The 27,345-nt window shown below is 37.1% G+C and overlaps 1 protein-coding gene across 4 annotated transcripts in view; it reads right to left on the bottom strand.

Moving 5' to 3' along the window:
• The window catches only part of VPS13B (vacuolar protein sorting 13 homolog B), a 481,062-nt gene that overhangs the window by 57,704 nt on the left and 396,013 nt on the right, over positions 1–27,345 (bottom strand). For all 4 annotated transcript variants that reach the window (XM_048068672.2, XM_048068671.2, XM_048068670.2 and 1 more), the window contains 2 exons: positions 9,241–9,437; positions 1,320–1,501 (listed from right to left, as the gene is read on the bottom strand). In XM_048068672.2, coding sequence (XP_047924629.2) covers positions 1,320–1,501; positions 9,241–9,437 — 379 coding nt within the window. The remainder of the gene's footprint in view (positions 1–1,319; positions 1,502–9,240; positions 9,438–27,345) is intronic.

Raw genomic sequence — 27,345 nt, 5'->3', positions numbered from 1 at the left:
CAGATGTGGAGATATGCCATATTACCCTGTAATACTAATAAGTATTACTACTGAGACTAAAGCATGAGAAATATATCATCAAAAAGGTTTTGCTGTATTCACTGAAGTCTCAGTCCTGCAAGTGCAGCACTGTGGCAGCAGACAGTGCAGAGCATGTATGCTGCTTGTTTAACATTAGGCATGCAAGTATTTCCACTGATGCTATTATTTATATTGCTGGAACAGCTCACATGCTTAAAATTAGCATATGCTCAAGTGCTCTACAAGTTTGGAACCAAAAAACTGACCACTTTCCAGGATCAAGCCCTATTATTCTATAAAAGTGTAATGGATGCAATAAGCTTTGTGCTCCCTTTATGTATAACATAGTAGAGCAGAACCCCAAATCTTAAGATTTTTAGGTGCTATATCAAGAACAATAGCAGCATCAGCATAAACTCAGTCGTTGTTGAAAAAAAAACCACCTGTGTTTGACTTTAATCTGTTTTTTTGCTTTTTCCAGTGTATGTGATTTTCAAGATCACACATCTGGAATTTGAATGCACTAGTGAAGAAGATTATGTGCAGATAGAGGTAGATGACAGGCAAATAATTGCTTGCTAGATGTTGAGTGTCAGACTTGGCATGATTTGATGATGAATATATTATAATATTTGCAAAAAAAACCCACCAAAATTACTCTTGAAAAAGAGTAAAAAAGCTGCTCCTGTCAAATTTGTCTAAGATATTTGCTCATCTTCCAAGGAAAGCATCCCTGGCATTTGAAAATCAGACAATAATCTAAAGATCTCTTGGAATGTATTTGTCATTAATGCAGTGACAGAGAGTACTGAACAAAACCAGATGTAGCTCCAAAAGTGATCATAATTGAAATAACAGTTAAATCTGCAGTTCTCAGAGCTCTTCCAAGGAACTCTTACTAAGCGGGTTGCAAAATCTTCAAATATTTTAATAGTACTGATAATATGCTGGAAAATTTAGAAGATCAAATTCATCCACTAAGATGGCTCAGAAATGAAGTGGCACCTGCTGCCACTAATCAGACTAGGAAAACTGGACTGCTTCTACAGTTACCCACGCCTGAGGGAGGAAGGGAGCTGATCAGCTAGCTGCACTGCTTACAGCATTTACTTTTTCCGTGCAGAGAATGGAAGTCATGAGTTTTACCCTTAAGTCTGTACCACTGGTGGCTGCTGGTGATAATTTATTGCAAGAGCGGCTGTTTGAAAGAGGAAATGGGGAACACAGAGAGCAAAATGATGATGAAGCAGTACATATGAACAACTTGCTTTTATTATTTTACATGAAGGAGTACATACCTGTGCCTAGTTGATCAAGGTGATGGCAGAGGTGGACTTCCAAATAAGTAAATTGGACCAACACACTGAGTGATGGCACAAACCAAGGAGTAAAGCAGGAGTCAACCCTGGTACAAGCTGCTAATGCTGTAGGAGTTACAAGCTGATCGCATGTGCTTTGTGAGCCAGATTCACTTTCTGAGCTGTGGAAGGCAGAGAACAAAGCGGTGGTTCAGCAGTTGCAGGATTTTATCACTTTACAGTAGGAATTGAGCATGTGCTGTGTTGGTTTTCAGACACCCAATGTCACCACTTTGTTTCACATTTAACTACTAATGTCAATGTATATATTTTTCCTTAAGCACAACATCTCAGACAAGATTGCAATCCAACAATTTTTGTATCAGAGCGAATGTTCAATTTACTGACTGAAACACCTGAATCACAGAAAAAAAGCATATTTACAAAAAATAAAAATTAAAGATATCAATTATATTTAATAATTGAAATAGCCAAACAAAGTACATATGAAAATGATCTGAAAGTTAGTGTGGCCAAGACAACAATTTTTTCATTCAATTTTAAGTAAACCAACTCACAACCATCTTAACTATTTTTATGTTCAAACCTTGTCCCCGTAAGCTTTCTTTCCATTATCCTTCTCATTCTACAGTCATCACTTAAAAAGAATCTCTGACTGTTACAAGGTCAGCCCACAGTCTTTTACTAACACCTATTACAACATATTTACTATACATTTAAAATGCCACCCCACTGATTTTTTTTTCCTAGCAGTGTTCCTGACCCCATGAATATTTCCAAGCATTATCTTTCAGTCTCTTGAGAGAAACAAAAACTATATCACAATTCTATAGGTTGCTAAGACACCACTGAAGTACAAATAAACTTTCTAATTTAAGCCAAATCTATCCTTAATGTTCCTCATTCTCACTCATTCTCACAGTTTGGCACTAAGAGTTTTCATTTGAAAGCATAATCTTGATTTAAGACCTGAAAATTAAGTCTGTATTCTCAGTCAAACACTACCTCTATTTTAAAATAGTTTAAATTTGAATATTGGGTTTCAAATAAACATGTTTTGTGATTTTTGTGAAAATGTAATTTTCCTTATTCCCCGTGTGCCTCTACAAAATCAGGCACAAATATGTAGGCACTCAAAACATTCATCTATAATGCGTGAAAGTCCACTGATGGGTAAATTTATCAATACTATTTTGTGTTACAATAATTAGCTAGTATGGTATTTATTTATGAGATTAAATCCAGCTTTAGATTTGTGGATATAAATTTAAATGCTTGTGTAGCAGTAAAACTCAAATAAAGATAAGCTAGTTATCAAAGCTTCGAGGCAGGATATAAAGAATGGATTAGGTTGCTGAAGGATGAAAGACACCCCCCTTAATCAGGTTTTCAGCTGCTTTTCGTTGCTTCTCTATGTCTTCAATGGCCTGTTTGTGTTTCAAACATAGTGTTTTAGGTCTTTCATGAACTGGCACCTTTGGAAATAATTTCTTTCTTTGGGTTCACATGATAAAACATCTATGACACTGCACTAGAGTCAGAGAAATGGGATGTTTTTCTTTGCTCTTCCATGGGTATTCCTTAGATTGCTGCAACAGAACTTGAAAGCAATCCCCAAACCCACCAAAATTCACATTTTGATTTAGACCATTAAATACTTTTGAATCTGTGAAACTGGTTAGTTCTCTCAGAATAACTCTCAATATTGTAAGAATTCTTGCCTGTTGCATTTTGATTAGAAACAGAACTGCAGGGATGTATGGAATGAAAGCAGAATAATGGTAGAGGGGTGCAAACAAATGTTAACCAAACTGAGAAACTTAAAAAAAAAAGACTGATACTGTGAATTAAGTCTTACTTTGCACAAAACAGCTATAACTCTTACTGCAGTAAAATAGAAGGGAATTTATTTCTGAAAGTAAAAAATTATTTTCCTTGGAAACAAACCTATCAGTGGCTCAGCAATTTTTCCCCTTTGATATGGATATTTTTATAAAATATTAATAATAAAAAAAAACAACCCCCAAATTCTTATTTAGTCAAATTTTATATACCTGCTTATTCCTTATTAAGCGTTTTACTGTGATGGAACCTCTGTTACTTCCCACTCATAATCCCAATCCACAGAATGGTTTGGGTTGGAAGGGACCTTAAAGCCCACCCAGCTCCACCCCCCTGCCATGGGCAGGGACACCTCCCACCAGCCCAGGTTGCCCAAAGCCCCATCCAGCCTGGCCTTGAGCACCTCCAGGGATGGGGCATCCACAGCTTCTCTGGGCAGCCTGTGCCAGGGCCTCACCACCCTCTGAGTGAGGAATTTCTTCCTAACGTCCAATCTACCCTCTTTTAGTTTAAAAATGTTCCCCCTTGTCCTATCACTACACTCCCTGACAGAGTTTTCTCCAGCTTTCTTGTAGGCCCCCTTTAGGTACCGGAAGGACGCTGTAAGGTCTCCCCAGAGCTTTCTCTTCTCTGAGCTGAACAACCCCAACTGCCTCAGCCTGTCCTCATAGGAAAGGTGCTCCAACCCTCTGAGCATCTTTGTGGCCCTTCTCTGAACCTGCAGCCATCTTTGTGGCCATCCTCTGGACCTCTGGACATAGGTCCATGTCCTTCTTGTGCTGGGTCCCCAGAGCTGAACGCCAGGTGGGATCTCATGAGAGCAGAGCAGAGGGGGCCAGTCTCCTCCCTCGCCCTGCTGACCATGCTGCTTTTGATGCAGCTCAGGATACAGTTGGCTTTCTGGGCTGCAAGCACACATTGCTGGCTCATGTTGAGCTTCTCATCCACCAACACCCCCGGGTCCTTCTCCTCAGGGCTGTGTTCAATCCATTCTCCACCCAGCCTGTATCTCTGCTTGGGATTGCCCCAGTGATTAGAGGACAAAATGGCATGCTTGATGCTGGAGGAAATACTTTGCTCGGATTTTTCTGCCCTACAAGCAGCAGACCAAGTGGAGGTAATATTCTGAAACTCATGATGTTGGGAACAAGAAGATTCAAATCTGCTTTTTGTTTCTTCATGGAGAATCACATTAGAAACCAAAAGGTCCCACTATTGACATGACTCACTAACAAACTTCAGAGTCCTTAAAAAGTAGCCAGAGAGAAAAAGCAAATGAGAGAAGAACAATGCAGCTCCCTGAGATGCAACTGGCTTTGCATCACCTCCTGTGCTAGGGAAGGGACAAGTGCTGGCAGTGAAGGACTGGGAAGAGCAGGACAATGTAGGTTAAAACACATTTTGGACGGAAAAGTCATGCTACAGAGAGAAAATCACTTTCTGGAAATTATCTGTAAAGAGATATAACGAAGATTCTTTCATCAGTGTTTTCCTAGCTGCCCAGAGCACAGAAGTAGATCTGACTGTGAAATTGAAATTTGTGCATCCAATGGTACATTAACAAAATAATCCTGCATTCTCTTGGCTGTTCTAGAGGTACCAAATGCACTGTGGCCTGTCCACCATTTTTCAGCTCGGGAGAAAAGGAGGAGCTAGCTTCTGCTGTGTCATGTTAAGCGCAACATGCTGTGGGATGCAGAACCAGAGGAAATTCTAAATAAAAATATTTGACTTCAGAAGACCAAAATTTTCTTTTCATTATCCTTATGTATCAGAATTTTTAAAATGGAAAATAGTTACAGCTGAAGTCATTACATATTATAAAGTATGATAATTTCACATCATGCAAAGCAGTTCAAGCTAGCTATATGGCAACTGGGAACAATGACTTAACAGTGACCTGCATTATTCTTGTTATTTTAAGAGTGGAATATTTAAACCAAAACTGCCATTTGTGATGAAACCACAACACGGGAAAATATCCACTGGGAAGTAGAAAGGGACCACTTAACGCATTTAATTTATGACTCAAATGCTGGTCTGAACTCAAATTGTCGGAGGTCAAAATCCAGTACATCATCTACTTTGAATAAAAGCTAAAACAATTAGCAGGAAACACGATCATGATTTCTCACTTTAATTTTATAAAAAGAGGCAATTTAAGGCTTATTTAAAAGTTTTTGTACTTGTTTCATGGTTTGTATTTTAAGGTGTTTTCTATTACTATTTCACATTAGTATGTCATTAATTATAAAAATACTCTTTACATTACACAGGAGATACACAAATGTATAAAACATCTTGGAATGTAACCCATTTAAACAAAGAATGATAAACTCTTCCTTACCAAACTGGGGAGCAGCTTTAGTGTCTCACCACCCAAACTGAGACCTAAATAAAAGCCATTACGATTATAACTTGCTAGCTCTGCAAAATGCAGATGTAACCTATAAAAATAATGTATTCTAAGATAATTTCCATTTAATCCCCTATTTTAAGGTTGTCCATGAATTGTCACTTATGCCAGATATGATTCTTTCCATAGACACGACACTAAAACCCCGAGGAGATGCTAAATTATTGCACTTAAGATTTCAAGTTTGTTCATTCATTGAATAAACTTTCGTGAATGTTCATTCAAACCTTACTCATTCTTCAATGAATGACCTACAATACTCTTAAAAATAAACAATGTACACATATGTATTATGTCTACAGCCAGATAGCTCCTTGATTTTTCTACTTCTAATTACTTCCTGATCAATCTCAGAAAGAGCTTGCATACCACAGCATTTGGATCATGACATTGTTGCATGTTCCCATATTCACTGTGCTTGATACTACTTCAGCCTGCCAGCTACTACTCAACGTATCAGCTGGATCCACATCTTCTCACAAACCTTGTTGTTTTCCTGTCACACGAGCCATATACGTTTCATACTTTATTACTGATGTTAGGAATCACTAATAAAGTACTTAAAACACAAGGGATCTGCTCTCTAGTATTAATAATTAGCATATCATAAAGGTTTTAACAAAAAAAACCCACAACCCTGTAGAATTTGAAGCAAAAAAATATTATCACTGAGCAGCAGCTGTGTGCATATGGCAGCTGTTAGGGTCTGACCCAAAACAGAAGATCAAACTAAGAAAATAAACTTCAACAAGACTAAGCATTTTTATCCTCTCCCATTAGTAGTGAACAAAATTTTCTAATCAGTCGTATGGTTTCATCATGTTATTAACGTCAAATTGTCAGGTGTCCACAGGCAAACTGAGATTCAACTTTTATACAGTCATTGCGTCTCGGTCTCAGTTGCAGACCTCTCAGCCCTGGTCTAACAGTTGGCACTGACCCTTGTGGCTCTTCTCACAAGTACGTAAGATCTCATGTTAAATACTTGCTTGTTTTAGAAAGAAGCCTAACATTGGACACTTACTGAGACATGGGGCAGTCTCTCTCAAAAATAAAAAAGTTGGGCATTTTTTGGTCAGGTAGAATATCGAGTACATTTGAGTGTGCTTGGTCACAAGAAAACATCCACACTGGTTGCAGTATGTTCATTTGATGAAGACGAGCTACAGCTTTCGGAAAGCTACTGCTAACATGGACTTCCTACCCTACGAGGGGTCTAGAAAGGCTGCCCTTCCTTGCCAAGTCCACAATATCTGTCACCATCTCCTAAACAAGATTTCTCTAACTGAACTTCATCCTTTGGGGCTTAACTCTTACCTTAATTTTACCTTAAATTTATTCCACTCCTTGGCTGTAATTGCATGTATTTCAGTAGTTGTAAATGGTCTCAAAACATCCAGGTCAATGATATGCCATTGACATTATTTGCTCTAGTTCCAAGAAAGAGATCCTGTGCCTTGAACACCATGGGTCAAAGCCTCATCTCTGAGAAGCAGCTACTCTTTTCCTGATCCATTAAGTTTCTTTGAGAAGGCTCACTCCAGACTAATCAGGACTACTACTTCCACATCAGTCCATGCTTAAGAAAGTTTGCAGTGTAGCCTTGTTTGAAGTTCACACAAGGAGAGATCAGTTTGAACTTCTATCCAAAACTGCAGGGAATACAGCCTTGTCTTTTCTCTGACTGGAAATGAAGGCTTGCCTCATGCACCCCTCAGGTTCCTGGCTTCTCAGTGGAGTTCACCGTGACCCACATGAATTCTTAAATTTCCATTCTACTGTTAGCATATTTAGGTTTAAATTCATAAAATAATTATACATTCATCAGACCACCAAAAGCATCCAGGCCAGCGACTCTGCAGTCTCTGTGTTGGTGCCTAAAGGAGCTGGCAGTTCAAGGCACCTTCCCTCAACTTCCCTCTTTCTCTCCTTTTTTTTTTTTCCTCTTCTGTTCAAATGCTTAAGTGGTGGACTGCATGCTTTTTACTGCCTTCTTTCCTTCCTGCCTTCACTATTCAGTGAACTGGTTCAGTTTAAATCCTGTTCTTTCAGATGTAGTTTCTGGTTTAGTTCTTTGTATATACACACAACCTGGAGAACAGTGTCATTGCTGTGGACAGAGAAATTGTCCTCCTAGGAGTCTTCTGGTACCTCAAGGCCATTCAATATTTTTACCCCATTTTTATCTTGAAAAACCAGTGAGGATGTTCACTATTCTGCAGAAGACTTGTAGCCTTCTAGCTGAAAACTCATGAGTTTAGGCCTTCTGGGCAGGTGAATGCATGTTGTGCTCTAAAATATTTCTGATGTTAGACACAGTCCAAACTGGTGTTATGATTTTTTTTGTTATTATTTCTATTTCATTTAAACCATAGATTCTTTCTTAAGAATTACTACTCATTAGCTTATCAGAGCTCCCTGAATGAAACACTGCATATAGTGATGAACCCTATTTGAGCAAAAAACAATATGCATGATTACAGTGTAAAATGCCTTGATAAAAAAAATCTACTAAATTTCACTACTTCATTTTCAGTTCCCACCGAGTTCACATTTCTGTGGTGTTAAGCTGACCAGGAAGGCAATTTTGCCAAGGTCCCACATTCAGAGGAATTAACCTTGTCTGAAACACTTAACTTCTCAATGATGAAAATGCATTCTTTCACAATTAACATCAAGAAATCATTTCCAACCTGATACTATTAATGGAAACCAGATGTTTAATTTTCTTCATTGATTTTGTTAGCCATGTTCATATTTCCTGATTTCTCTGAATTCTGTAGCATCTTGTACATATATGTGAATACTACACATGCACTCAAGCATGTGTTCATACACAGACATTGACAATCAGCAAATACCAATGATTCAACAAGGTCATTCTGGGTTCTCTGCTCTAACTACAGATGTTAAGAAGGTCTTTGACAGCAATTCCACTGCTGTTTATGAAGCCACCTTGCACTCATTTCTTCTGACTCTACGTATTAACTATAACTGAACGAATACAGAGTGAATTCAGAGCGTACAATGACAGAACTTCAATGTACAACATTTGAAGGTGGAAGCTGTAGACATAATGAAAAATTGATCCCCCAACAATTTTTACTGGTAGCATAGTAAGCAAGCAGTGTAAATAAAAATGTATTATTCTTGAAGAACTAGATTTTTTAAAATAAATATATTTAATAGACACATGGCTTGTTTTAGTCATTGGCTTGCACCGAGGTCAGTTAAAAGGTGATGTATGGGGGGGATACATGAAAGAATGATCACTACTACATTATACAATGTAGTATAGTACATAACGTAGTACATTATACGTGTCTCAGTCTCCTTTTGTTAATCACCCAATTTTAATACCTTGTGCAGTTTCAGGACCTGGCCTAACCGATTCTCTTCACTTTTCAGTAATTCTTGTATTCAGAAAATTATAATGCTTCCAGGCTGTCTGTAAATCTAAGAGAGCTCTTTTTGCACACACTCCATGACCTTGTGTGAAGGTGAATGACAGTCCAAAGCTTGTTTAAGATTCATTCCTCTTACCATATATGAAAATAGTATTTTATTTCCTAAGTCTCTTGAGAAAGATCTCTCAAGAGTGTAGCATTAGATTTCTGTTTTCCCCTCCTGCTTTATGATTACCTTTGGTCATCAGCCGCATTCTGACTGCTGTTCAGGACAATCCTCCAAAGATCGGAGGCTATGAGCTCCTTCTGATCACTCACAAGGTTGATGCTGGGCAGCTGTAGTTCACAGACTTTGCTTTCTGATAGACTGAATTCCCGGAATGCAACAAATGATTTCTGAAGCTCGTCCCAGTACTCCAAGCTGCAAGGAATCTGTGATAAAATGGATAAGTCGTAATTACTTCATTCTTCATCATTAATATAATGGCATCTATTGTACACACTAAAAATGGAAAACTAACTAAACTAAACAAAAGCTGTAGTGTGGAAAATCAGAATTGTAACTATTACTCAGATTCTGTGCTGTCTTTACTTAAATTAAAACATTTTTTGAATTTCAATGCAGCATAACATTTCAAGCTTTCTCTTACTAGGTACAGAAATAACTATTTGTTCCATAGTACCCAAGAATAACGAAGACAATGCAACAAACCATGATTTGTATTATGTAGTCAAAAAAACCCCAAACCATCAGATGTCATTACAGTGTACTATTGAATAAATTTTAATCTTCATTGCCGGGTCCTGCACCTGGGGCGCAACAACCCCAAGCAGAGCTACAGGCTGGGAGATGAGTGGTTGGAAAGCTGCCTGGCGGAGAAGGACCTGGGAGTACTGGTTGATAGTCGGCTGAATATGAGCCAGCAGTGTGCTCAGGTGGCCAAGACAGCCAACAGCATCCTGGCTTGCATAAGAAGCAGTGTGGCCAGCAGGTCTAGGAGGTGATTGTCCCCCTGTACTCGGCTCTGGTGAGGCCGCACCTCGAGTACTGTGTTCAGTTTTGGGCCCCTCGCTACAGGAAGGACATGGAGGTGCTCGAGAGAGTCCAGAGAAGGGCAACGAAGCTGGTGAGGGGTCTGGAGAACAAGTCTTACGAGGAGAGGCTGAGGGAGCTGGGCTTGTTCAGCCTGGAGAAGAGGAGGCTCAGGGGAGACCTCATCGCTCTCTACAGTTACCTTAAAGGAGGCTGTAGCGAGGTGGGGGTTGGTCTGTTCTCCCACGTGCCTGGTGACAGGACGAGGGGGAAGGGGCTAAAGTTGTGCCAGGGGAGGTTTAGGTTGGATCTTAGGAAAAACTTCTTTACCGAAAAGGGTTGTTAGGCATTGGAATGGGCTGCCCAGGGAAGTGGTTGAGTCACCATCCCTGGAGGTCTTTAAAAGACGTTTAGATGTAGCTTAGTGATATGGTTTAGTGGAGGATGTGTTAGTGTTAGGTCAGAGGTTGGACTAGGTGATCGTGGAGGTCTCTTCCAACCTAGACGATTCTGTGATTCTGTGATCATTAAAAATTACTTTTTATTCAAACTTGCTCTTTTAGTGTTAATGCATACCAAAACATCAACTTGTTAATTACTAATTTATTAATTGACATATTAAAATCATCAAAGATACAGAGGAAAAATATTGATGGGCAACATAATGCCACGTGGAAGGTCAACACATGAATAAAAATCCTGGGACAAATCATAACGTACTCATAATCACATCATCTTTTCTTTCATGGAATATGCAATTTAGACAACTGCATGCTTTGGGAAACCAAGTCTAATAAATACATAACTTCAGTTTAATCACGTCCCTAATTTTAAGTCTGCAAATAAACCACTTCGATTATTCCTGGCTGCACCACCCATCTGGAAAGAAAGTTACTAGAAACATTTCTAAATAAATCATAAAACAAATTTTAATAAAAAAATAAAATTAAAGGAGTGTCTTAGACTTTTTTTTTTAATATTATGAAAGTGAATGAAAATGTGAATTTAAAATAAATGCTAGCTCAGTAAGACAGGAAGATTTTACAATTAAGACACAAAAATCCACAGTTATGACACTTTTACATATCCAAGAAATACTGAAAGTGAAGTTGCTGTAAATATTAAAAACAACAACAACAAAAAAAACCATACATGTATTCACGTGTATGTGCTACTCCGTTTTTTTTTTTTTTAAATCTGTATATGTGTGTATACAGACAAATATAAATAACCAGGAAAGAATTGGGAACATGGTAGAAATTTAAATAAATCTAGACATAACTGAAAAAAAAAAGCTGCATGAGTATTTTTTCTTGTTACTCAGTAAGGACTACAGTGCACATGCAGGTGACAGCAGGTTAATTAATTAATGGGAATGAAGGTTAAGAAGGAAAATTCAGGGAGCTCAGTGGTTCAAGCTGGGGAGAGCAAAGGAACATAAATAATCTGCACCAAAGAATTCTGCAAGAATTAACATGTGGAACCACAAAGCCTGAAAAAAAGATTTTTTACTACATCGGTCAAGTCACAGTGATACCTGAAGACAGCAACCACAACCACAAACTTTTTTTAGGTCAGGATGGAAAAAAAAATATAAATCTGATAACTGCTAGCAAAACTCTGATGATATTAACATATGTAACATAGAGTAGCATAAGACTATCAATCAGGAATGCCAATATAATTTCAAAGACTTGAGTCTGAGAAAAAGGGATTGATTTAACATCAAAGAGTGCACATCAGATGCGTAAGATAGCAATACATCCTTTATAAGCTGCATATCCAATCGAAAATGGTGCAAACCTCCAAGTGTCAGCTGGAAAATTACGAGGCAGTAGGACGATGCCTGGAAAAAGCAAATGTCATCCTGAGAAACATCAGGTGAGATATTTGCAAAAGAGAGGGACAAATATTAATTGACTTGTATGAGACACCAGTGGGCCACATCTGGACTGTGGCACGCATTTCTAATTATTCATGTTAGAAGTGCTTCAACTTGCTCACACTGGAATCCGTGCAGTGTCGAGGACCAATTCAAGCAAAACAAAAGGAAGACCACTGCTCTCTCCAGACACCTCGGGAGATGAACAGTTAAAAGACGAAAAGGTCCAGAGAAACTCTAGGTTAAAACTGAGTTGCTCTCAAAAGAAGAAAACTCGGAGTTGCTCTTCTATTGAGTTTCTGCTAGAAACCAAAAGAAAAAAAGAAAGATGAGGAGGTTTGAGCATAGCCTTTGTGCTCATCACTGCTGCCCTTAAAAGCTTGATTTGTTAAGATAGAGACAGCAACCAACATTGCCCCTGCTGGGAGGAGACTGGGCTTGGTGACCCAGAAGACATCCTTCTTGGTTCTGTTTTGCCAACTCTGCAATGGTACTGTGCACAATAACAGTAGTATGAAACATTACATTACTATGCTTGTAGCTATGTTTCAAAGTCAAGTTGTACTTATTCTTTTTGCTCTTAGTGTCACTATAGAGTTGAATTAAGATCATTTTCATAATATAGCATATATATTATTTTCATAATACAGTTCTTCAAAACTTCTCAGTGTTGACTGTTTTTTAGGCTTTTATGCCTGTGGACAAACACTCAAAATTACAATGCCACGGTAATGTTCCTTTCATTCAAATACTGATATATCCAGGGAAATTTCCCTGTGCTAACTAAACATATAAATAGTAACTTCCATCATGTGATATCTTCCATACTACATTGTGGAGCCATTCACACTCACATACATATTTTCTAAGCCTTCACAGTCTCCACTGGTGATAAAACATTTTTTTTTTTTTATTAAAAAAAAGTAATATTTGCTATATTTCCACAAGGTCTTGGAATTATATGATTCTAACAAAAGATTGCAGCCTTTCATGGTTGTACAGTTATTTCTGAAAATATGACACAGATTTAAACTGCAGTCTTTATTTCCATTTATTTTTAAATCTCAGTCTTGAAATGACATTGACATTTTTAGGAGTCTGATTCAATATATTTGAATACTTGGTTTTCAACTTGGCCCAACACCTAAGTTATCTTTTCTTGTCAATGCTGTTGTGTAACACGTACAACAAAAGTCTTGAAAAGCTATCCTATTATTGTAGGGTATTTATTTCTTTCAGATCACATCTCACAACATAGTATTTTTTCCAATATGCAAGGAAAATAATCTCTAACATGAATCTCACAAAACTGGAACACAATGGCAAGTAGCAGACATTTTAAAAGAGATTAAGCAAGGTGATAAATTCTATTCCTGCTAAGATTAATGAGCTGAAAGAAGTTGTTGAAGAGCACAGTAAAGGAATTTCACAAGTGGCACTGCAGTATGAAAAACATAAAACAATTAGTAAGGCTAGAGGAAACTAACATAGAGATTGAAAATAAACACTGAAGATAAAGGAAGAGGGAAAGCTTGAAAAAAACACAATTAAACAGATTTCACACATATTATTAACAAAAATAATAAAAAATACAGTTACTCAGTAGGTGGTAGGGAAACTGATCTTGAGGAAAAGATGGCAAAACAAAATGATCAAAACAATTATTATGGCAAAAAAAAAACATTAACTACTCCTCTTAAGGCTCTTGTATAGTCTGACACAGTGTGATTACTTTTTAGGAACTTCATGGTAACCTCCTAAGTGAATTCTAAAGAATTTGGAAAGGCAGATTAGCAACCACTGGACTCAGCTGTATGAGCAGCCAGAAGGAACATACCAGCTACCAATTAAAGCAGGCTGGTAGGCATGCTGAAAAGATTATTCCTATTTACTTTTACTCAGGAAATTTTTCCTAACTTCACTGCAGGATGTCAAGAAATCTACCAGAGCAAGATACAGTATATTTCAAGATGTCATCTACATGTTAGAAGTAAAAAGTCAAAATACAGTATGTGATAGCCTATACAAAATACAGCTCATGCTTTGGGACTGTCAGAACCGTAAGCTTTCTAGTTTGAAGCTTTCAAAAGACTTAGTTGACTTAGAACCTTTGATTCCTACATACCTAGCTTTATTTGTTCTAGGGGGTTTATTGCTAATGCCTGATCTGGGCAAATTTAAGGAAAGATGGTAGCTCTGGGCAATATTAGCTGCCAAAAATAATAGTTGTGAAAGCCTGGAAATGGGCTATAACCCCAAAACTGAGTCATAGGCAGTGGGAATAAATGAATTAGCTGCAACAAAAAATCCCCGCATGTGGAATTAAATATGGTGTTTTTGCTTTAAAATATTTGAAAAAAACCTACGCTATAATTCAGATAATTGTTACCGCTAGTGCTGCCTCTATAAAACTAAACACCGAAGAAGCATATCTAACCACAAGCTTCTTTGCTAAACAACAAACACACTTTAACAGACACTTTTCCATATTTTTATATCTTCCTTCCTAACTCTCAAGAACTCTGAATTACAATGATTTTATTCACCTGTAACATGCAAAAAGAGCCATTAATGTACAGCCTATGTCACCTATAGGTGTATAAAACTATTATTTAACTCTGGGCTCAAATTTAACTAAGAATTTCCAAGCTGAGTTTTGCAAGAAAAGCACATGCTACTGCACACTTATTTAGAAGGATGACTATGGCAGTAGAGAGAAAAACATCAGTCAGATGTTTTTTGAACCACATTAACAACAGAGATCAGAAGCAGAAGTGAAAAGGTACATGAAATTAGCCTAAATTATTAGTGCTTGTGAAAAAAAATGTTGCTAAGATAAATTTGAAACAAAACAGTAAGAAAATTTGAAGGTTCCTCCTTTTTCTCTTTACCACTGTGGACTATAGATATGGGAGATCTGAAAATTGTGTGTGTCTGACAAACTGTCCTTCTTAAGAATGAAAACGGTGTATTAATAATTCTGTCAGGAAGGAAAGCAGTTTCATTGGAATGACAGTTTCAGTTCTGTTCCCTGCAAGGACAGGACACAAAGAAACAATTCTACTGAAATAGTTGCCTTGGAGCAGAAATTTTTTGAGTTAGGAGAGTAAGAGAGAGTGGTTTCCTATTCACTGTGAAATTTATCTCTCATTTTACTCTATTTTGAGAAAAAATCCTGATACATATTACACTAACGTAAACATTGTAAGAATCACCTCTGTGAACATAAATCAGTTCTGTACAAATAGCTCAAACAACAAACTCTTTTGCTTTGAAACCTTTATCATAAATATTTTTCAAAACAAACAAACAACAACAACAAAAAAGAAACTTGAAACCTCCTTTTAAATGCTGCATCCTTCGAGTCATTTCCTGAAAGGTTGTTAATCTATCAGCAAGACAGTATTAATAACCAACAAAAATATTCCCTCTAGTGCACTACAATGTGATAGACCCATGTTTTTAATTTTTCATCATGTATTATGCCTCACTTTATCTGTACCAGAATAATTTAATTCCTATTTGGAAACTGAAGGTCAGGCCTTGCTACGTAATCTGTTAACACTATGTTACTTATTAACATTTTCATCCATGTGTTGTACATCCTATTGACCACATGGATATTGTCTATTTCTACTTGAAGTTAGGCATAAGAAGATAGAATGGGAAAGAAAGGATTGTTGATCCATATGTGCTTTTTAAAGGCTTTTATGATGACAACATGCTTCTAGATTTTCCTGTGACCTGATGTTATCCTCCCAGCTTCAGACTACTTGGTTAATCTGGACTTTAAAAGCCTTTGGTGCCTACCACGTATTGCTAGGTATGTTTCTGCAGCTGAGCTCTGCAGCTAAATATTAAACAATGCCAGACTTCTACAAGCTACCAGGTTGCCATAAATGATAATTAAATATATATTATATACATTATATATATACATAACTACATATACACAGGTGTATTATACCTATATTATTCACTATACATATTGTCCTCATGCTGACAGGTCTCAAACAGGAACGTTTCAAACATCAAACAGGTCTCAAACATTATTGCCACTTAAGACAGAAATAATTAAAATATCTCAATTTCTTAGCTAATCATATCACTTTCACAGATATCTTTTTTTGTGTCTAGGAAAACACTATAGCCATCCACCTAGCTCTTTGAGGTTGCTGAATTAAAGTTATATTAAAATATTGTGGTCTTATTACTTAAAAACTAGAACAGTTAATTTTAAAATCAGTATTAAAAATGGACCTTTAAATATATACATACAGACCTCTAAAGAGAAAAATATTAATAGCTGGGTTACAGAAGAATGTGCTTAATGCTACTTTCAGTGGTGCATCCTTTTAATTTATGTTTTGTTTTAGTTTTTGCTGGAAAATAAACTTCTGCAGAATAAATGCTAATTTCTTGAGTCTCAGTCCCTCAGATGGTGGGTGTTTCCTCTTGGAAATGAAGTTACTCTTGTTCCAGAAACAACTACTGTACAAGAAAATGCACACAGAAGACAGGAAGCATGTGTGTGTTTTATCTTCTCTGAGAAGGGCCACCTAAGTGAATGAGAGGCAGAATACAATACAAACTAGCACTTTGTGTGAGACGCCAACCCATGCTGAGATTTTAACTCGAGCTTCCTGAGCATGAATAAACTGATTGCTCTGTAATAACACTATTCCGTTTTTAGGATATTTTCCTGTTTCAAGGCCAACTGCCTTAAAAATACAATTCTGTCTTCAGGTGAACAGAAGTAGCAGCAGTAGAAAACAAAGAGCTCTATCCAGATTTTATACAGGGAACATTCTTGGCAGTAACTACCAAGAACTTTAATTTTAAATTTGGTTTTGAACTATGATTTCTATAAAAATAGAAAAAAAAAACAGAAAAATTAATTACGTAAAAAACATGCTGAAAAGAAAATACTTAATAAAACCTCCTTACTATGCCAGTTTACATCACACACACAATCTGATCTGACCACTGGAACATTTTGGACAACTGTAGGATAGTAGGATACTTCAATATACACATGCACGTTTATCTTCTCATGTAATTGACAGTGAAAAATCATGCTACAAATCAAGCTGCTAGTTGCATAACATTTTTTTTTGCCTTCCTCAGGGCTAACATTGTATCATACCAGTGTGGAAAACCTCTCTGAGCAGAGCCACAGACCACCAGTTTTCCCTTCTCATGAAAAATCCAAATTAAAAAAAAAATAATAAAACTAGCTTATTAGTATTAGTACTAGTATTAAATACATTTTAGGTGTTCAAAGTATTTGTTGTCTTCCCACTGCAATCCCCTCTGTATTTTTATTATGATTTTCTGTTACTTTGACACTATTTTAATGCTTTAAATACCCATATGTTTTGGGCAGTAAAAGTTATTCCACAGTGGCATGCTCTTAATTTTCAACAGCCAGTAATAATCAGATACCACAACTGGAGAAATTAAAAAATTAAAGAAAAGTATCATTTCTTTACAGTTTGCTTTTTTTCTCTTTGAAGTGTTCTAGTTTTAAGACAAATTTTGTTAAACCACATTCAAATTAAAATATTCACTTCCAAATGTTTATCTGCCTAATTTCTTTGTTTTCCTATGCACATTGAAGCCTTTGACTGAATAAAGAAAATAGCTACTATTTTGTTTACTGAGGAATAACAAATACCTTGTCTCTTTCAACTCCATTTAACAAATATATTTATGGTACCATTAGCATATTTATTTAATTTTGCTTACATTTACATCTGTACTGCAGTTTATAAAGTAAATATTAAAAACTCAATTATAAAAAAGAGATGTGAAGGAAAACTCATGTCTTCTGAGAGAAATTGATCTTAAAAAACACATAACTGCCTTTTAGCTGACTTTGGAAAAAAAAAAACGCTTCTATACATCTTCAACTAATAGAAGCTATAAAAAACCCTTTGTAATATTGGAACCAGTTGAGAAACCACAAGTATTCAAATGCAGGAAATCATGATTTTATAACATTTTAATGTGATCTACTCTTGGGAAACAAAGTTAACCAAGCCCTATTTCTGTACAGGAAATATTCCACTGTACAGTTGTAATACATTGTGGTGAGGGGTACAGCTGCAAATTTTTCACCTGTAATGCCCCACTGGTATTGTGGCTTACTGAATTGCATCAAGATTGCCTTCCTGTCCGGAAAGCCCTCTAAGTACAAACAAGACTCTAAGCCCAGGTTTTATTTTCCCTTGGTATCACAATATGGTAATTTAAGAGCCCTGAGAAATGCTTTTTAACCTTTTAGAAGAAATATGTAGAATTCTTTTATTAGGAACTCTGTTCTTTGCCTTTTAAAAACAACATGTGACCAACTTATCTTATCAATTTATCAGGCTAGCAGGTTCAGAACGAATGCAGGTGTGTATAGTAATGTAATCTGTCACTGATATTGACTTTTTTCGTTACAGAAAAATTACTCTAAACACACTAATAGCTTTTGTTAAGAGAGCAGAGAGTTGTGCTATGCTATAATTGAGAAGATTTCTGCAGCATTTTTTTAAACAAGAAAATGTATGTACTACTAAGTGTCAAACCCATTTTTTCTACTGTGACATTCATCTTGACACTGAATTTATGTGAAGACCACTCATTTCTCCAATAGCAAAATCAACACCAGTTCATTTAGTTTACTAAGACCTTGCTTATTTTCTTAATTTATTTTTAAGTATTGACAAACAGATTTATATAAACAGGACATCTTACATTAGAGACCTAGTTACTTACACTATTTTTTAATTCTCTTTTTCTGAGATAGGAAAAATCTTCCACATTTTATTTCAGACTTTCATTTTCTAGGTTTCCATATTTGTTAACAATGTAAGCAGTATACTGTTGAAATGCAGTCACCTCTGGGACTGCGGGTAGCAGTCTATTAAAACATGAAGTACAGCATAATTTTCAGTACATGGGATATTTTGACCACATATTCTCACCACAGTAAAGCTTGACTCCTACAAAAAGTGTCACAAGATCAGTGAACGGCAGAAAGAACTTTGGTTTGCAAAGTTTCATAAATCAGAGTTACAAAATCTGAAAAGTACAGAACACAATGAGAGTGTAAATCTGTCATTAAGATAATCTGATGGTTTCGTCAGTCTTCTGGCACCCGGTAGAATTTTCACTAGCTCAGTAACCCCAAAGGGTAAATTTCAGTGAGATGCACAGGCAAATTATGCACAACTTCCATTAACATTCCCAACGAGTTACGCTTAACTCCCTGCAGACTGCACCGAAACTGTAGTCCAAACGATACAGCCTCATCTTGATGCAGCGAACACTAAGATCACACAGCAAAATAATTAAGATTATACACACAAAATACATTAACAAAATAGTGAATTCTGAGATAATCCTCCTCTCAGGCAAGGAAGTTCACAAATAATGCTTAAAGCTGGAATTTCTAAAGAGAACGGGCTCTGTTTCAACATCTGCTTACGACTCAATGTGTAACACCGAAACTTCTTTAGCCCCTACTTCCTTCCTTGAAAGAAAATGAAGACAACACTGATCATTAATAGTCAGAGCCTTAATGTTCGAAAACATGCAAAATTTTGCCTAGCATCACAGTGCTTACATCCAGATCAACCGAAGTGTTATTTGTTTAGTCTAAAAGCAAGTCTTCAGCCCTCTTAAACATAGTAGTTGTTTACATAATGACCTGCATTCTTTTTTGTACACATGCATGTATGCAAACTTCAGTTCTAGTGACAGGAAAGAAATTTCCTCCATTACATTAAAATGTGTTTGTTAAATTTCTAGTTTACAGTCAGATATGCTCAATAATGATAACATAGTGCTTTGTTTCAAGCTCGTTGCAACTCTTCACATAGTAGAGAGATCATAAAAACACTATATTCTACTGCAGTCATTTGAAATAACATCAAAAGGCAGAACTATCAAAATATGTTTTAAAAAGGAGAATCCCATATGAAGCACTGAATTGCCTTCTGAGCTGCTCACAACAATTAGACGAATTATTTCACCATTCATTTAAAAAGTCTGATTATTTAAAGATGATACAACTGCATGACAGTAGATTTAAAAATTTGCAAACCATCAAGTATATTGATGAGAACAGCTGAACTTTACAATTTATTATCGAATAACACTATGAACTTCAATCACTAACCTGTCACACACAAATTATCTGGATTTCCAAAATAGTTGTTGCTTGGAAATATAAGAAATGAATCAAAGATGAATAAAAGTTGTGGTTTCCCAAAATGCTCTTTTCCCAGACTCTCAAATGCCCAGCTGAATATTGTAGCCCCAACAGGGAGTTAAAAGCAAAAAGGAAGCAGAGCCAGCCAAAAATGAGGTATTCTCTGTCAAAAGGGAAAATGAATGTTTTTGACATTGATCATAATTCTTTTCCTGTTGACTGTCATGTCAAATCTTTCCTGGAATAATGACTTACAGTAGGTCTAATGTCAGTCCTTCTTAAGCTCGTGCTTCCTTAAGCCACTGTTTAAACAACCACAAGGTGTTAGAAAATGACTGTTTATTGGCTGACAGTGTTGAAAAAATCAGATTCCAGAATGTAAAGTTTGCAAATGTGTTAGTTAAATACTGTAAGCATGTAATGCAGTGCAACAGACAATCTTTTGAATCCTCACCTTTTGAAGTTGGAAATATTTTATGTTCTCTTCAAGGAGACTTCACCATCTCAGCAAATACTCTGGATGAAATTTACCAGAGAGGGATTATCTACCTAGTCTTTCCTTATTAAATCTCACTTAAGCCCTTGCAACCTCAAAACTATACTTACCTTCCCTAGTTTCCTACCGTAGACCTTGAGGTCTGGTTAATTTAATCACCTCTTTCTAAACCAGGAATAAGTGCTCTGTTTATTAGGATACTATATGAAGAAGAAAGGCCAAAAAAAAAAGAAACCTGGGGACACATTCATCTTTTCATCAGCTCTTACAATACTGACTACACTTGCATGCAATAGGAATCCTGGCAGGTACACAAGGGAAACATCATCAAATACAAAAAACCTGTCAGGGTTATAGCTCAGTAGATATTTTAACTTCACATGGAGAAATGAACAAATGCCATAGATTATCTTCCTTTTGTCTTGTAAGCATTAACAGCTTGTATCTATCACTGGCTAACAATCCAGGAGAAAGAATTTTAAGTCAGTGTTGGTGATGCAGCTTAAATAAATCACAGAGCTCAGAAGTCAGAGTATTACACACGATGTGATCACTTTGATTAGACAAATCTGTTCTTCTCCACCATTTAAACCCAGGGCCACTTGTGTAAACGCTATCGTGACAATACAGAGTTTTTTGTTTGAGGTATGGGGCAGCGCCAGCAATATCCTTTATTGCAAAAATTACTCTGCCACAGAATAGAAAACACTGAGTATCTCTGTGAACACTTCACTAGCTAAAACAGGCCTCCAGCTGTACAGGAAATCATTTGCATGTACTATTCACCTGCTGGCACAGAAAAGCCAAATACTTCCTTGATAGCATACAAATTGCTTTCCTGTCTTGGTGAACCCAACCACCCTCAATCTTTGCTCCCTTCCCTGCCAACCCAAACCTGTTGAACTTGTTCCTGGTAAAGATAAATAATATAAAAATGTGGCCCAGGTGAAATCAGAAAAATACATTCTTCTTAAAAGTATTGTACATCAAGAACTCCTCTTCATGCTTCTGACTGAACATAGGCTATTCTGAGGAAAAGACAAAAGTAAATCTGAGAGTATCAAGGCTGCAGAAAGACACAGGAATATTTTGGAAAACCAGAAGCATTGTGGAAGTCTAGCTTCAAGCCTCACAGAATAAATATCCACTACCACTTTCTTTGAGCTTAAATCCCTAAATGTAGCTAACTCAATATTCTATCTGTACAATCTAAAAATCACTACTGAATCACTAGGAGATTTTTATTCCTGCCACTCTCCTCTTTCAAACTGTAAATATGACAAAGAAATGAAGAACACTTATCCTTCCTCAGCTGTTGCAACCTGACAGACTCAAGGAACTGTACAAGCATGGTTGAATTCAGTATTACACCACACCTCTGAAATTAGAGTTCCTTGTTATGGTGTGGAATATATTCCTCTTGCATTATCCTTTATGGTCTGGACTGTGTTATTACCTGTATAACCACAGCCTATTGTCTGGAACTAGAAATGGTTGCCCTTACTCCTTTCTTGCTTAGTTGCCAGAATAACGGCACATTTCCAAAGTAGGCAGTTAAATCAGGACTGAGGAAACAGCCCCAAATTCTCCTTCAGTTGTCCTTGCCACCAGATCAAGCCAATGATCTCATCAGTTGGGTGATGAGGAAAGAAACTACCAAAGCCCTTTCTCTGCAGTTTAGACTGACCGGCACACTTCTGCTCCTGAGGTGCTCATGTCTTCCGCAACTCTGAGATTTTCCCTGGAGACATTTCTGTATAACATATAAATTATATTCTGCTTGACGGCTACTACTGTGCTTCTAAGTCCTCGGTAGAAGACATTTTATGGACACAATCACAAGACTGAGAATAATCTCCACCAGCAGATTACAACTTTAACTGCTACAGAATAAGAATGTCATGGAGCAAAGAAAAGACCTGTTACCCTGCAACAATGAGCTGTTTGCCTTATAGAATATAGTTTACAGTTAGAGTGGGAAACTGAAGCACACCTTAATTAAGTCTCCATATGTGAATACTTGCTGAGACAAATCTATAAACATGTGCACAATTCCAAAGTTCCAACACCAAATTTTACTATAGAAATTATGTGCAAAAGCTGATGTCCTAAATATAAATGTCCTTTTAAAATTACTCTTCCTTTTATCTTCAACCATCAGACTTCCTCTTATCATCAATCTACTTGTGTGATTTAAAAGTTGCTTCTGTTGCAAATGAGAAAATCTCAGAGGACATCCCTTTTGACATAGTAATGGTATTGCTACTTCTTTTCACACAGTATCACAGTATCACAGATTTCTAGGTTGGAAGAGACCTCAAGATCATCGAGTCCAACCTCCGACCTAACACTAAGTACTCCACTAAACCATATCGCTAAGCTCTACATCTAAACGTCTTTTAAAGACCTCCAGGGATGGTGACTCCACCACCTCCCTGGGCAGCCCGTTCCAATGCTTAATAACCCTTTTGGTAAAGAAGTACTTCCTAACATCCAACCTAAAACTCCCCTGTCGCAACTTTTGCCCATTCCCCCTCGTCCTGTCACCAGGCACGTAGGAGAACAGACCAACCCCCACCTCTTTACAGCCTCCTTTAAGGTAACTGTCGAGAGCGATAAGGTCGCCCCTGAGCCTCCTCTTCTCCAGGCTGAACAAGCCCAGCTCCCTCAGCCGCTCCTCATAAGACTTGTTCTCCAGACCCCTCACCAGCTTCGTTGCCCTTCTCTGGACTCTCTCGAGCACCTCCATGTCCTTCTTGTAGCGAGGGGCCCAAAACTGAACACAGTACTCGAGGTGCGGCCTCACCAGAGCCGAGTACAGGGGCACAATCACTTCCCTAGACCTGCTGGCCACACTGCTTCTTATGCAGGCCAGGATGCCGTTGGCCTTCTTGGCCACCTGGGCACACTGCTGGCTCATATTCAGCCGACTATCAACCAATACTCCCAGGTCCTTCTCGGCCAGGCAGCTTTCCAGCCACTCATCTCCCAGCCTGTAGCTCTGCTTGGGGTTGTTGCGCCCCAGGTGCAGGACCCGGCACTTGGCCTTGTTGAACTTCATACAGTTGGCCTCAGCCCATCGCTCCAGCCTATCCAGATCCTCCTGCAGAGCCTTCCTGCCCTCGAGCAGATCGACACACGCACTTAGCTTGGTGTCATCTCGCTTATTATCTTCATCTTGCTTATTATCTTCTAATTCATTCTGTGAATTTTTTCCTAATTGGACTTTTCTCTGCTCCTGAGCTGTGAATAAGATTCTCACATCAACACTGTTCTACCCCTTGCCCTTGCTGATTCGGGCAGTAATTATCCTGGATTAAATATCCATAGATGGAATCAGCACTGGGATTGACTTCACTCCTACAAAACTTGTGCTGTCCTAAGTGGAGTTACCAGTGTAATAGGGTTTCTCTTCTCCATGTGTTTTAAAAAATAATCTTAGCAATAGTCAAGATCAAAAGAGTATGCCTTTACCAATATTTGAGTCTCCTGCTGCCTGAAGGTCTTTTCTGTAGACCTCCATTATACGAAAGGTACAGTAGTGGTGTCTTATAGGCAGTATTTATCACATTACTTGCACAAGCCTAATTGCTTTCTTTTCATGAGAAAATTAAACTGTTGCTCTTGTGCATATTCCTTTATCCCATATCAACCTTTACTAAAATATTTAGTTGTACCTAAAGCTTTCTAAATACCAATAAAAAAAATTCTCACAACTTGGATAACAGGCAACTATTAGTGGAATTAAAACAGAAGCTGATGTAACAGTCAAGACTTAACGGTTTTGATCAAGGATATTCAGAATAAAAGACTAAAGAAAATTCTGTGTTAATAGCACATCTCTTTCCTGATATAGAACCCAATACTAACTTTTTTTCTGTTAGCTATACAAGGTTGCACCCAGACACTTGTAAGCACAGCAGCAAATTGATTTTTGCTTCATTTCACTGATTTTGTGTTCCTAAAATAATATGATTGCATGTACTTTCTTCACTAATAAGAACTTACAAATACATGCACTGTATAATTTGAATCTAAATTGATTTATAAACTTAAAAATGGTCTTGAGTAGGTATATTCAGAAAGTTATCTTGGCAGTGATGTAGACATAAAGGGGAGTAGTAGGAAATACAGCAAAGGCATCCCAAACCAAATCTCTGCTCCTCTCACAGTTACAAAATTCATATTGAAAGAAACAAGTTTCCCATAAAAACAGCACGTGACATTTCTTTATATTAATTTAAATACTTCTACATGTCTTTATTTTTAATCACTAACCATACAACAATATTTTCAGTCATAATGTTTTACAAGACACAAAATGACCATGGTTCCTGGATGCCTTCTCCTGGCATAGACCAACTACACCTTCAACCTGAAATCATCATAATCTCGTTACCACTGTATTTAGGTATCTGTCTGTTTGTAGGATGCTTAAAGATTTTCTTCTGTTCTGTGTGAGAGACTAAGAACTTTAAGTTTTGGAATTGTGTTGATAGGTTAGGACCCACTCTATCAAAGAACAACCAGGTACAAGAGAAGGCAGGTCTCCTTCTCTGCAGATCAAAAGGGTTAGAAGTGATGCCAGATAATGGTTTTAGTACTTGAGAATTAGAAATATCTCTGAACTGTCAGTTTAACAGGAACTCCTTAAAAAATTAAGAAGAGGCACTAGGGAAATCTAAAGGTGTTTCACCAAGTAGTTATCTAATAGAATGGTATGTCACACAAAGAACATTTTAGCATGTGAAAATGGGACAGTGAGAGATCAATAATTAAATAGAAAGGAGCTGCAATGTCTGGTAAACAGGAAGAAGAACAAATTTAAATTCTCTCAGTCTCACAGAAGAAATACAATCCGGGTGCAGTTTCTTGTAAGTGCAACTGGGATTCTCTCTCACTGCCTTCAAATGAAAAGATTGAAGTTCTATTTGAAATCACTAAAGAAAATGCAACATGCTATACACCATAGCAGAAACGCCCATTTTTCCTTTTCCCTATACAAATAAAAGCAACAGTGCTGGGATTGTAAGCAAGTAAAATATTAGAAATTTGACAAGTGAAATTGCTTATCCTTGCAACAACACAAGTAAAAGCACAAGAAAATAAGCCCCTGGGACAAACTACAAATAACAACAAGGTGAGGTTTTAGAGAAAATTATTGTTCATTTCGACTCGTATAAGCTGTAGCTGTTAGCTTGTCCTTTGGTCACAGCAGATGACGTACAGCTTTGGTATCTAAAAAAATTCTCTTTATGGTGAAGCTTTTGCAAGTTCCAAGAATTCAAAGAACAGTTACAGAAACAAAGAGACTTCTAAATTGTATTCATGATTAAAAAGATATGCCAGAAGAAGTTTAGCAAAGATAGAAAGCTAGATGAAATGTCACAGCAAGTAACTTGGAAAGAAAGATTGTGCAACTAGCAAACTTTTAAATCTGTTAAACTCAAGAGAACTTACAGAAGTGCACCTTTGCCTGGATTTATGTGAAGGATTAAGGGAGACTGGTAAAACGTGGTGACATTATGGATTCTCCTAGCATTTGAACATACATGCAATCTTGGGAAAGTTTTTAAAATATATTTTTAATGTACTTTGATATCATTATTGTCTTGAAATTTAGTTCCTTTTTCAAAAAAGCTTAAGTCTTTGGCTTGCAGATGTTCCTTTATCGTTTCATGTCAAGAAGTGAAGGAAAGTGTTGTTTTATCTTTTTCCTCTTTATATTTTGTGAATTTTCCATACACAGTAAATACACTGTGCTTAAGAAACAGAGATATATCCATACAGGGAAAAAGTAGAGCTGACGAAAGACCTCCTTATTCATTTAAATCAGCACCAAAAGTTCGAGATCTGTATTTGGTGAATTTGAAAATTGACTCTATTATTTCTTCCACCCACCTATTTGTTAGATTAATTAATCATTTTTTAAATGGCTGCTTATCGACTTTGTGCAAACCTGTTCTGCCTATGCAGATTTGCCATTTCTGGAAAATGTGATAAATTACCACCTATAGTCAGGCAACAGTTACTGCCATAATTAATGGCCCACTACCAAAATGTGGATATTTTTGTAGGCATTTCTGCACTCCATCTGCCCAAAAAGCGTAGCTGTTGAGTAGATGTGTTAGTCAAGATCACACGTGATGTTGTGCTCTTATTTGGCTGATATCTTTAATTTATTTCTGTGTAAATGAAAGCTCAAAGTATTAACTACTAAGAAATAATCCATCACAAAATTGAAAGCATCATGGAGGGAAGCTATACAGAGATGCTTGATTACAAACTTAAAACAAGATGGAAACAGTTTGTTGTGGTCAATGTATAAGATAAAATACTATGCTGAAGGATTACGTGAAGACCAGTAGAAGTTTAGGGAACATCAGAACTGGCAGCAGAGCACATGCTGGTTTCTGTCTTACTGAGTAAGGTAATCCCAGAGGAGATGACAGAAGATTGCAACTAACAGCTTTTCTCTTCACTGTAGTATGGAAGCACAAAGGGGCAAAACGTGCTTGCTACAAGAAGTCCAGCTGCATATGCAGTTGAATCCCTGTCGATACCCACTTGAAGAACTGATGCTTCTCTTTTCAAGGGACAGATTATTACAAAACACATACATTATGCTCATGATGTCTGTTATCTATAAGGGGAGCTTAATGCACTTCATGCCAAAACCTTGGTGTGCTATCTTCTGAAAATACCACCCTGAAAGAAGGCAAATTG

Source organism: Anser cygnoides, chromosome 2 (assembly GCF_040182565.1).
Source record: "Anser cygnoides isolate HZ-2024a breed goose chromosome 2, Taihu_goose_T2T_genome, whole genome shotgun sequence".
Classification (NCBI taxonomy): domain Eukaryota; kingdom Metazoa; phylum Chordata; class Aves; order Anseriformes; family Anatidae; genus Anser; species Anser cygnoides.
The sequence above is the reverse complement of the archived record's forward strand: the minus strand, read 5'-3'. Positions and strand labels throughout refer to the sequence as shown.